Here is a 12,851-nt window from a genome sequence, read left to right on the forward strand (position 1 = left end):
ATTCCCACGCCTCTCAAGTATCAGTTAATACAGACCAGGGGCTCGCAGAGCCCTTGACAACAGAATCACCGACTGAAGTGAACCAACACTTGGGCGTCGCAGTCAATTACCAGGGCAGACTTTGCTGGAGTGGGAGGTACACCTGGGATTTCCATTTTTAACCATCCCAAGATGAGTCTAGGGGACCCTTTCTAAAACCACCAATGCTTGGTGAGAGGTCTGTGGTGTCAGAGATTGAGCTAACCCCGGTAGGTACCTTTAATACCTGAATCCAAGCACATGATCGTTGGTAGGGATACATCCCCCTGAAAGCAGGTGGAGACAGCCCAATCAGGGGCAATGTGGCACCTGCCAGTCAGCAGAGGATGCCTCTGAGCGAGACCCAACACAGAATCATAAGCTTAATTATAATACCTGGAGGTTTATTTTGTTATGATTTTGGTCGTGCTGTTCTTGAAAGCAGACTTTGTAGATGACAGTGTTGTTTTTGCAAGATCTAAAAGCTGGGCGTGACTGGATATGGAGAAGTGTTTTAGCTAGAGTTCCCTGGACTTGTGAAGGGAGAAGGGATGGATGGGACTGTCGGTGAGGAAGAGTGAGAGGGGGCAGGAAGGATTGGTATGACTGTCTCAGCTATAGGGACGGCAGGGATGTTTGTCTCTCTGGTTCACCCCAGCACAGCCCTCACCAGGAGGCACGCGTTAGAAGATGCACAGACAGGCACTTGCACTCCTTAACATGGGAGTCACGCCATTCTCCCCATAGGTCCAGACCTGCATCCCCAAGTGACACTGTTCACGATGCAAGCCTCTGCCAGGGGCTACTATTCAGGGATGGATTCTCAAATGGCCAAACAAGAGCTGTCCCTCTGTGCCCCTGCCTAGGCCCTGTTACAGTGTGATCCCCCACTTCCCTCTGTTCAAACCCACAGTACCCTGCACACAGAACCTACTCAATGGCTACTGCTCAGACCAAAGCCGTCCAAGTCCCTCATTTTACAGACAAGGCATGAAGGCCAGCATAGGGAAGGTAATTCAACCCAGGTTGTTTAGCTCGGTGGGACAGAGCGGCATTAACCATAAGCACAGGAACAATAGAGTGTCTGTCTGTCCTTCCGCCCCCAAGCTCTTTGCCCTTTCCCAGGTCTGTAAGCTGGAGGAAGGACTGCTGTACCCACCAGGGACAATGAGTGTGCCGTGGTGCCTCAGCCAGCTCTGCCAGCTGAGTGGTTGGGGATCAGGGAGGTCCTGACATTTTTGTGCTTGCTTCCTTCCTTGTCTAGCCATGTCCCTGGTCAGGGACACCCTAAAAAGGGTTGTTGGGGTGCACTGTGGACCCGACTTAACAGTGAGCACCTGCACAGAGGGCAGCAGGAACTGCAGAGGCTCTTCCTGACAAGCAGGCCGGGGAGCCAGTCAGATGAGCCTCACGTCCCGCTGAGAAACATCTGTCTAAACGGCCTCGCTGCTTAGGTTTCATTTCAAAGGGAAAGATTCGTTACAAAATGGAAAGAAAAAAAAATTCTCCAAGTGTGGGTTGGACAAATAAGGCAGGGCTTATCGCTCCTTCTGGAAAGAGACAGAAGGGTTTTTATATGTGGCTCTCAGCCTTTCTGCTGGGGAGAGCAGGACCTGAGGCACACAAAGAATGCTGGGAGCAGGAGCTTGTGTGCAAAGCTCAGACCTGGAGAGCTCAGCCGAGCTCACCAGGAAGCTTTATCCCAAGAAGCAAAGAGGACTCAGCTTGGATGGCACAGTGAGTGTCTCCTCCGGCTGTCCACCCACTTCCTCAGTAGTTACCAAGCGTGGACTGCTCAAAGGACCTCCACCAACTCTGGAAACCAGCTATGTATAGGAGAAAAAGGAGACACTAGAGGCAAGAACAAAGCATCAAGGGAGTTAAAACAACTTCTGGTCCAGAGATTATAGGGGGCTTCCCGAGGAAGAGGCATTGGGAATGAGTGATGGAATGAGGAGAGTCAGAGGGCCTGGGGTGGGGGACGGCACAAGCAGCGGAGTGTGACGTGCAGAGCAACGGGCACATGCCCGGCGTGGGTGTGAGAGGTGCTAAAGGGCTGACACCCTTCCACTCAGGAAGCAGGCAGCCAGCAGCCCCGGCTCTCGTTTCTCTTCAGCTGGGTTGAGAGCCTCCCTTGCAGCTGCCGTCCCTCCCTCGTCCCCTCTCCTGTTCTAAGTGGACACAGAGGTAAAGTCACAGGCAGGGACCCAGACCTGTGAGGTCAATGGAAGGGAAGGTGCAGGTTAAGACCAGACACCGAGATGCAAAAAGCCACCGCCATAGCCAGCCCTCAGAGTGACATCACATCTGGTGTCTCGTCTACCCATTCCACTGGGGCTTCAAAGCGCCTGCAGTGATTAATATTGATAGAGGTTTGTGCAATAGAAAGTTTCCCTGAGCATCAGCAGATGGGCTACCAGTAAGAAAATGTAACAGTGTTTTACCACCATGAAGAACTGGGCTGGACCGTATTCTCCATCCATACCAGATGCTCCCAGGAAGGCTGAGAGGCTGCTCCCAAGGCATTTGGCCTTAGCCGACACTGTTTCTCCTCACACACACACACACCCTCTCCACTGCTAATCTGTCTCCAGGGGCAAAATTCACCCTCTGTCCACACCCTGGCAAACTGCTTAGCTACCAACTTCAGTGATGTGGTACCTCATCTGAAAGACTTGGGGAGGGGTGGGGGAGAAGGAGAAAGGTCGGTTGGTAAAGTGCTTGCCATGCAGGCACGAGGGCCTGTGTTTGGCCCTTAGATCTGGGGCCCTGTGATGCATGTTTGCAATGTCAGTGTTTGGGGAGGCAGAGACAGATGCATGCCAGGGCTCCCTGGCTGGCCAGCCTAGCCTAACTGGCAAGGCTGCACACACACACACACACACACACACACACACACACACATAAATACACATGGGTTCACATACACACAGAGAGTGAAAGGGGCAGAGGGAGAGGGAGAGGAAGAGGGACAGAGGAGCCCCAGGCTGTCAGAGAATATTACCAGTAGACTCGGACTCTGTGGGCCCTGTTCCCTTAACTCTGGGGCTCCTCCCTCCACAGAAGGGAACATGCCCCAGATTCAGGGTTCATGGTATCATTGAGAAGCACTGGGTATCCAGGGGCACCACTGATATAAGATGATTCGGAAAGGTATCCATCTGTAAAGCATCCACATATGTGAAATGATCCCAGTTTTCCCATCCTCTTGACATCTGCCTGGACAGTCTCTACAGGTGCAGCCTTCTAGAAAGTTTTCATTCAAAAGGAAGCCAGAGCCTCTCTGTTCTTCCTCCCCTCCTGGCCCCCACCCCGAATCCGAGGTATGAACTCTGCTCGATAAACTTGGACTCCCTTTGTAACGTAAACAGAATTAAAATCATACTTTAAAAAAAATGAGTCCTGTTTCAGTGAGCTAAAGGAGTATGTGGGTGCAGGATTGAGAGGACTCAGTGCCCCTATGCCTTACAGCATGAGTCCCATCCCTGGCATCCACATGGTAGAGGAGGGAGCTGATTCCCACAAGTCATCCTCTGACCTCCACTGGCAAACTGTCTGTCAAGGCTGTTGGACAATTAAGGGCACCATCTGTGGGGTGATAAAGACAGCAGAAGAAGCACATAAAGAATACAGCACATACCTGTGATTCCAGCTAAGACCGGAGGGAGAGTCGTGAGTTCTAGGCCAGCCTGGCATATGTAACAATTCACTTCCAAAAAGAAAGACAAGAGCCAGTTAGTACAAAGAGCAAAGAGAGGAGGAGGAGAAGGAGGAGGAGGAAGAAGAAGAAGACGATGAGGAGGAGGAGGAGGAGACGGTAGAGGCTGGTTGAGACAGGTGTCAGGGAAGGCGACCTTGAAAAAGACCCTAAATGATGAGCAAGAGGGAAGGAGGCCAGCAGCTATGCCACATTAGTGAGCCTCAGAGGCCAGGGCAGAGGAAGACAGGGAGCAGGGACTCAGACCTTGGCACCCAGGGAAGCCATAGACTCTGCTGTCCCATGTAAGGATCCCACAATCCTCAGATTCAAGGTCATATTAACATCCACAGAAAGTCTGGGAAACAGGGACTGGACCCCATCTCCAGGACCTGACTCTATGATTGTCTGGGCTTGGACCCAAGACAGTTCATGCCCACAGGTCCCCTGAGGGGACTCATTCTGCTGTGGGACTGGGGCCCAGTTTGACAATCACGACCGAGAGGTCACTGCCTGCTGGCCAGCCCATCCCTCCTTTCAAACCAGAGGCCTCTTCAAGGCACCTGTGATTGGTGCGTCAATGGGAGACTAGTCATTGCTGCCAGAGACTGAGGGCACGAATGGCTAGTCACAGGAAACAAGGTTTGTAGAGTCCTCAGAACATCCTAGACACTCTGCTATTCCTATTACAATTTTATTTAGTGTTGGGGGGGGGCGTGTCAAGACAAGCTGCCAGAATGGGTTCTCTCCCTTCATTCACCATGGTGGATCCCGGAATGAAACTAAGATTGTCAAGCTTGGACGGAGGCACCGTTACCCACTGAGCCATCTTGGGGGGCGGGGGGAGGGTTGGGTTGAGTGATCATGGAAGCTAGCCATTTCTAAGACCTTCAAGGAGAGTGGGCAAACTAGAGACCAGTGGATCAAATGGCAGCATTTCAATCCAGAGGCTGGCAAACGTGAGAGCCAAAGAAAGCTGGTATTCCTGCTCAAATCTGAGGCTGGGGAATCTGGTGCCCAAGTTCAAAGGCAGTCTAGCAGGAAGATTCTGTCAGCTGGGGCCAATCTTCACACCCATCAGGCCATCACCAGACTGAACAAGGTCCACCCACGCTGTTGAACAGTCTGTCCCCACTCGTTGACTGATTTCATTGCTTATCGGGTACAAGAACACCGGCACAGGAACACCTGGATAGTATTTGACCAAATATCTGAGCTACCTGGGCCAATCACACTGACACATAACATTAATACTTAAAGTGAACGTGTTTGCTTAAGACCCACACAGAGGATTCTAAGCTCTCAAGAGAGTTTTATGGAGTCGGGGAGAGTTAGGGAAGTGTTGGCAAAGAGTGGCCTCATTCATTTTCCCAGATGCTAGGAGGTCAGGCTTTGCCAAGTGTCTGGGCCAAGGTGGGCACAAACCCCTGATGCTCTCCCAGTTCTGGCAGCCTAGGGTAGGCTCTCCCTGAACACGCATGCTCGCACACACACATGCATGCACACACACACACACAGAGCCCTGCAGCCCTGAGCCCCCATGCCTCAGGCTCTCTGTCTGCTGTGCTCAGCACTTCCCCCACTCCATCTTGAACACATTAGCCACTAGGCTCACACTGACTGGAGGAGATTACATTTTCCATGAAAGGAGAGAGAGAGAGAGAGAGAGAGAGAGAGAGAGAGAGAGAGAGAGAGACTCACTAAAGGAGGACTCCCTTTCATTCTCTAGATTGGTGAGCTCCCACACATACCATACCTCTGTCTGATGTCAGAAGGAAAAGTGACGGCAAGCTAGAAAGGGGAGACAGATGGCCAGGGGTGGTTTGGGGGTCTAAGGCAGTAGACAAAGGACCAAATGATGGAGGGATGAATGCAGAGAGGAGAGAACACAGGTCACCTTGGAGAAATGAGTTCATTTGGCTTTCTGACGGCCAGCCCAGTCCACATTGTGAGCTTCTAAAGTCTTGGTAGTAGGGAAGGGAGCACTGAACCTGGAGTCCTGGCTCTGAAGCAGCCCCTAGACAGGCTTCCAATGTGGACAAACTGACTTTGTAACCAAAACCCTGTGTCCATCCATCGTGTACACGTGACTCGTTAAAATCGACTGGGTCATCACTGATTATTGAGGTTCCCGGGATGCAAAGGGGAAACATTACAGAGAGTTGCTACCAATACCAAGGAAAAGATCAGAGCCTACAGCCTGCCCTTCTTAAGCAATCCCTCCCCGCCTCTAGACTCGCCATCTCCAGCAGAGGCTGGTCCCTCTCTCGGAATGTCTTTTCTGCTTTCCTAGACATCCAAGAGCTACTACTGCTCACGGGCTCTGGCTTCTACCATCTGTGTGGGAGCTGAGCTGCTCACACCTGCCTTGGCAGACACAGGCAATAAAAGATGTGGCTGGATTTAGAGCATAGCCCTGCCTGCCAGCTTTCTACCCTCCTCGACTTGGCACAGAGGGTAGAAGCCCAGAGGCAGGACACTGGGCCCTAACAGAGCTTTGTCTCCTTCTGTCCTACCTGGCACGCAGCCCCTCCTTGCTCTGGGTTCTGGATATCTCTTCCCAGGCTGTCAGGGAAGTTTTTCCATCCTTTGTAGTCTCAACACCCATTACCAGGTACGCAGAAACATCTGGAATTCGGGGTTCCCTCTCAAGGAGCTGTTGTAAAGAGGACATAAATAAAACAAAAGAGTTTCTGTTCTCTAAGACCGGCTGGGGGACAGTTCCAGGAGTTCGGTTGAACAGAAGAGGACAGGCGAGATGGCTCAGTAGGTAAAAGTGCTTGCCACAAAACCTGACCATCTGAGGTCGATCCCTGGGACCCGCATGATAAAAGGAGAAAAGCAACTCCTACAAGCTGTTCTCTGACTTCCACACATGCACCGTGGCATGTGTACACACACACACACACACACACACACAGGAGGGGGTAGTTAAAAATAAAAAAGGAATAAGGTACATGGTGTTAATAGTCTGTTCACCACCTGAGCTGGAACAGGAATCTGCTCCTCACTGCCATGTGGCTCATAGCACAGGAATATGGTGGCAGTGCGCACATATGCCTGTCTGCAGGTGTGCATGCATGTGGAAACCAGAGGACAACCTCAGCTTTTGTTCCTCGGCCACCATCCACACACACACATAGGCATACACACACAAACACAGACATACACACACAGACATAGACACACATACACATAGACACACACAGGCACACACACATATAGACACACACACACATACATAGGCACACACACATATAGACACACACACACATACATAGGCACATACACAGACACACACACATAGGTACACACACAGACAGAAACACACACAGAGACATAGACACACACACATAGGCACACACACAGACACACACACACAGACAAACACATAGGCACACACACACACAGAGACACACACAGAGACCCACACACAGACAGACACACACACACACAGACACACATATAGACAGACATACACACATAGGCACACACACAGAAACACACACACATAGGCACACACAGACACACACAGACACACACAGAGACACACACACCACCCCTAACTTATGCCCTGCTATGAGCCCCAACTCTCCACAGGTGGACTTCTCCATAGTGTCCTCCCTTGGCAGAGCCCTCCCTATAGGGTGGCCACAGAGAAAGGCCTACAGTTACAATGTTGGCTGCCAGCTCCCCTTCAGCCAAAGCACCCACCATCACCTCCCTAGGAAGAATGTTGGGAGCCCACAGCTGGTGACGCACAGCCGTCAGCCATGGAAGGCCCATGTTTGCCGCAACCTTCTGGTTTCCCGTGCTGCCTGATGCCCATACCAGACGATATTGAGTATCTAGTACAAACAGGCCCTTGGGCTCCAAGGTTGCAGATGGCCATATAAAGCTGAGGCCACAGTGGGTGGTGGGGCTGCCAGACCCCAGGAGCAATTTGGCTGCTCTTGGCGATGACGTGGCCCTTTTCTCAAGCTTCAGCAGTTAGCCCCTCAAAGCCTGAATCATTCCCTCCAAACCTCAAGTCCGCCAGGCACACGTCATGCCCAGACTCCAGAGAGAGAGAAAGGAGGTGGCTCCCTCTTTGGCAAGACATTTGGGGCAGCACAGAGGAAGCTGTCCCAAGAACCCTCTAGTCCCAACCTTGCCACAAACCAAGTGCCCAGTCAGCTTCCCTCTGAGTGTCTCATTTCTGCATCTGTACTGTGGGGACAGTGAACCCTGCCCTGATCCCCAGAATGTGCCCAGAACCCCCAGAGAAATGAGGTCTGGGGAGAATGGAGACGGGACATAGGGACACTCTTATTCTTTGAAAAGCACAAACCCAGTCTTGCTGCAGATTTAGCCATGAGGACTTAGTGAATTTTCTGCCATGTTGCCCCATCTTCACCACTGCCAGGACACATGTCTAGCTGCTAGTGGGCACCAGTCGTTAGGCATAGCTTACCCACATACAGTCCCCCTTCTATGTAAGGTGAGATGCTGAGAGGTTGGCAGTGAGCCAGTGCTTAGCCCCATTTTGTAGCCAGGAAAACTGAGGTTTGGTTGGTTACATTTCTCCAGACCATGCAGCAAAATCTGGGTTTCTCAACTAAGTTCTCCCACTATCGGGACTCTCCAAGTGGCCCTGGACCTCAGTGTTCCACTTAGAAGTGAGAGGTGCAATGGGAAGCCTACCCAGGGCATGCTGGGAGTGAGTTCTAGAAGGCACGTGGACATGGCTGTTCCAGAAGACAGCAGTGTTTGCCCTAATCTGGAACATGCTATGGCAGGTCCTCCTTGAAATTTCAGCATTCCATCTAAAAAGCCCTCCCTCCTCCCTCTCTCTGAAAGAATGGAGCAGTATTACCTACCCAATCTGTCCCAGAATTAAGTAGTCAAAAGTTGTCTAGACAAACAGATTTTATAGGCCCAGTTAACCCCTGCCAGTCAGACACAGGCATACCTAATAAGGGGCTATATTTAGAGGCTGTCATTATCTGGCTCCCTGGGGAGAAATCTCGACTCTTATTTCACACATTTCCTTTCTAACAACGCTGCTGCTCGGTCAAGCCCCAATTTAGCCTGGCAACTTTTCCTGACAGCCCAGAGGTGGAATGCTCAGCCACGAGGAGACGCTGCTGTCCAGAGCAGAAGCATCATGGTGGGCAGCTCTGTAAGAGCTGGGTCAGGAGACCCCCTGACTCCTTTATCCCATTCCTGCGTATTCTACAGCTCCCGGGGTCTGTCAGTCAGCTTCACTGTGGTGAGCTGGGGTACCCATCCCATGACAACACACTGCCTCTAAGAAGGTATTGAGAGAGAGAGAGAGAGTATGTCTGTTTGTGTCTGTGTGTCTGTGTCCACTCCCATGACAACACACTGCCTCCAAGAAGACAGTCTGTCTGTCTGTCTGTGTGTCTCTGTGTGTGTGTGTGTGTGTGTGTGTGTGTGTGTGTGTGTGTGTGTGTGTGTCCACATCTATGGATGGTTACTTGAGCACTTGTGCATGTATGTAGAGTCCAGAGATCACCCCTGGTACTTTTCCTAGGTACCATCTATCTACATTGTGTTTTGAAGGCTGTCTGTCACTGGCTTGGAACTTGCCAACTAGACTAGATGCCTGGCCACTGAGCCCCAGAGATCCACTCCTCTCCACCCCACCACCCCAGTGCTAGGATTACAAGTATATACTGCCATTTCTGACTTTTTTTTATGTAGGTGTTGAGACTCAAACCCAGGACCTCACACTTGCTCAGCTATCTCCCCAGCCTAGAGGACATCATTCTTTAACAATTTTTTTTTAGATTTATTTATTTATTTATTTATTTATTTATTTATTATATGTAAGTACACTGCAGCTGTCCTCAGACACTCCAGAAGAGGGAGTCAGATCTCGTTACGGATGGTTGTGAGCCACCATGTGGTTGCTGGGATTTGAACTCCTGACCTTCGGAAGAGCAGTCGGGTGCTCTTACCCACTGAGCCATCTCACCAGCCCGAGGACATCATTCTTAGCTCACTGTTAACTGTAAACCTTTGAGCAGAGAGTGGTAAAGGTGCCCAAGGCCCAGGGGTCTCCAGTTGTACCAGAATGCCACACACTGACAGATGAGCAGTTGCCCACCTAGGTGTCCCCTCAGGTCGCAGGTTCCTGTGGCCTCCTGGGATAATACTGCCACCTGGAGGTTGGCGTGAGGCATAAATGCCAGGGGTGCACATGTAGACACCCTCAGAGAAGCATGTCAGTGTGGAACTCTCCAGCCACAGGGGGCGCTGCTCTAACAGCTCGCATGGATGTGTCCCCAACAACCCAAGCTTTCCCTCTCTGCACGGTGTGTGGCTCATTTCCCTGGGTATTTGTGTTTGTGAGCAAGGTGTGCTCTTCCTTCGTTGAAGTTGAGGGCAGTGGGTGATGGTCACAGGGACTTATGTCATAAACAAGGTGGCTTAAATGGCAGGAACAGGTCTCCCACAGATGCAGAGGCCAACTAAAGCAGCCTTCAGTCTGCCTCCCTTCTGGCTCTGGGGAAGAATCTTTATTGACTCTTCTAGATGCCAGGGGCACCCGTGTCCCCCAGTTTGTGGCAACCGTATCTTTGGTGGCCCAGTCTCCTCTTCTCCTCTTGTCTCTCCTCTGTGTGTCCCTCCTAAAGCACCTTCCCTGGTCATAGGGCCACCAGACTCATTCAAGGTTATGTCAAACTGGAGCCTTGCTTTATCTCCATTTGCAAAGGGCCTTCCTCCATAGGACAGGAGACATAGGCACAGGCAGGCAGATTCTCTGGCTCTTTCCCTAGCTGCTGTGTCCACCTGAACCAGACTTAGTGACCCCTGAACAACACACCTCATCTACCCTGAGCCAGCCAAAGGCCTTCCCCATGAGGTGAAATGAGGCTCCCGCGGCTCCTCTGCCCCACAACCTCCACGCCTCCCTCCGCTTCTCCCGTGCACCACCTCTCCCATGGCAGTGATTCTGACGGTCTTCAGTAAGAAGTCCCCCCAACGTGCTACCAAAAGCCCAGCTTCCCTCAGCAGGAAAGTCCTCCACTCCGTTCTGTCTTCCTCTCTGCCTCCCCTACCACCAGAAGGCCAGCCTCCAGGGATAGGAATGCCACCCCAACCACCTGACTCCTCTTCTTTCTCTTCACAGGTTGGTTGTGGGTGCCCCAATGGAAACCAATGGCCATCAGAAGACAGGAGACGTATACAAATGTCCGGTAACCCAGGGCAACTGCACCAAGCTCAACCTGGGTAAGCAACCACTGGCCTCTTCTTAACTCAGGTACAGAGCAAGGTCTGGCACACTCCCATGTTCACAGTCATGTGGTTCATCTCATCCCATGTTACATACAGAGCAGACTAGGATGAGTGTCTACATGTGCAGTCGCCTGCCTCTTCCCTGCTGTTCAGCGAGATGCATCACTATGCTCACACTGCAAGCAAGGAAGCTGGTACTTGCCTTGCAAGCTCAAGGACCCAAGTCCAAACTCTAAAATCCACATCTGAAAACAAAATCCAGACATGGGAGTACATCCTTGTGGCCCTGGTGATTGGGAGGCTGAGATTGGGCTATCGCTGGGACTCACTGGCTAGCCAGCCTAGCAAGCATGACAACGTCCAGGCCACCAAGAGAAAGACAGGCAATGGGAAGACACCCAAGGTTGTCCTCTGACACCTACATGCATACATACAAAAAGAGGGAGACAGAGACAGAAAGGAGTGGGGTGGGGGTGGAGAGACCCTGAGGCCTGAGAGATGAGGCATCTTTCTTTCAGTCACACAGCTCATTGCTTCTCAGAAGTTAACCCCAATTCAGTGCCGATCCTCCAGTGTCCCATTGCTGTCCATCTTCCTAACCCATCCACTGACCATGTGCTTAGGGCTTTTCTGTCTCCTTGGAACAAGTGTGTTCTTGTTTCTGATCTTGAAACAGGAGCGTCGGCAGCCAGACCCGTGTATATGGTCAGCAGCATCCACAGGGCTAGGCACGATCACACCCTTCTAGGCATCCCTGCCCATCCAGTTCCCACCACACAAGAGTGGGACTGGACCATCCAACAGATGAGGAAGTGACAGCAGAAGGAAGCAAGGGGACATGCCCAGGACCACCCAGCTAGTGGGCAGTGTGCTAAGATCTCAAGCCACTCAGCATGCCCGCCCTGCAGCCGCTGTGCGGTGCTGTGCCCACGTGAAGGCTTTGCCTCACTTTCCGAATGGAAGCGCTCGCCAGCCTCTGTGCTAGAGCAGAGACCAAGGGAGATGCTGGACATACACACACACACACATACACACACACATACACACACACACACACACACACACACACACACACACACACACACACACACACACACAGCTCCACTCTACTTAATGCTTCCATCTTTTCCTAAAGGGCAGAGAGACTGTGGTTTGTCTTCGCCCACAAAAGGAAGAAAAATCCTACATGGGCCACAAAGCCATAATTCTTGGGCCTTTCCTGGAAGAGTATCCTTTCCAGGCCTTTTTTTTTCCTCCTCCAGCAAGGTCCCCTGCCCTAGAAACTCACCTGAGGATCCCGGGAGGAGGGTTTCAGCAGGGCAGCCAGCCTGTAACAGGCTGTAGTTCTAGAGACAAACAGATGGATGGAAAGGCCATTGTCCAAGAGAAATCCCAAAGACATTGGATTCCCAGGGTCCCCAAAATCTGTCGCATGATGCCAGAGGCTCCCACAAACCACATTGGTGAAGAATCCAAACCCCAGCACTGCTGGGCCCTAAGCTTCAGTGAGAACACCGGGGAAAGGAGTCTGGCTGGTGACTTAAGTCCCCCATCAGCCCCTCCCTTAGGCACAGGCGACTGAAACAGACCCAGGAGAGCCTCACTTCCAGCTGTGTGTCCTTGAGAAACTTCTCTCTGTCTCTGAGCCTCAGATTTTGACTCGATGACTCCCTAGGACCTATTCTAGATCTGATCTGTGCCCTTACAGGGCACTGAGTAGCTGGCTGGGAGTGTGACTCCATTTGCATCGTGCTTGCCTAGCGTGCAAAAGCCTGGCTTTCATCTCTAGCATCTAAGAACTGAGGGCTGCATCTGTAATCCTAGCTCTCGTGAGATAGAGATAGAGGACCAGAGCGCAAGGCCAAACTTGGTTACATAATTTCTAGGCCAG

The 12,851-nt window shown here is 51.6% G+C and overlaps 1 protein-coding gene across 1 annotated transcript in view; it reads left to right on the plus strand.

Annotated features, from left to right (window-relative positions):
* Nucleotides 1-12,851, plus strand: part of Itga11 (integrin alpha 11) — a 106,125-nt gene that overhangs the window by 38,898 nt on the left and 54,376 nt on the right. Inside the window, exon 3 of the mRNA NM_176922.5 lies at nucleotides 10,854-10,954. Within this exon, the coding sequence (NP_795896.4) occupies nucleotides 10,854-10,954 (101 nt within the window). The remainder of the gene's footprint in view (nucleotides 1-10,853; nucleotides 10,955-12,851) is intronic.

This window comes from Mus musculus, chromosome 9, assembly GCF_000001635.26.
Source record: "Mus musculus strain C57BL/6J chromosome 9, GRCm38.p6 C57BL/6J".
Lineage (NCBI taxonomy): Eukaryota > Metazoa > Chordata > Mammalia > Rodentia > Muridae > Mus > Mus musculus.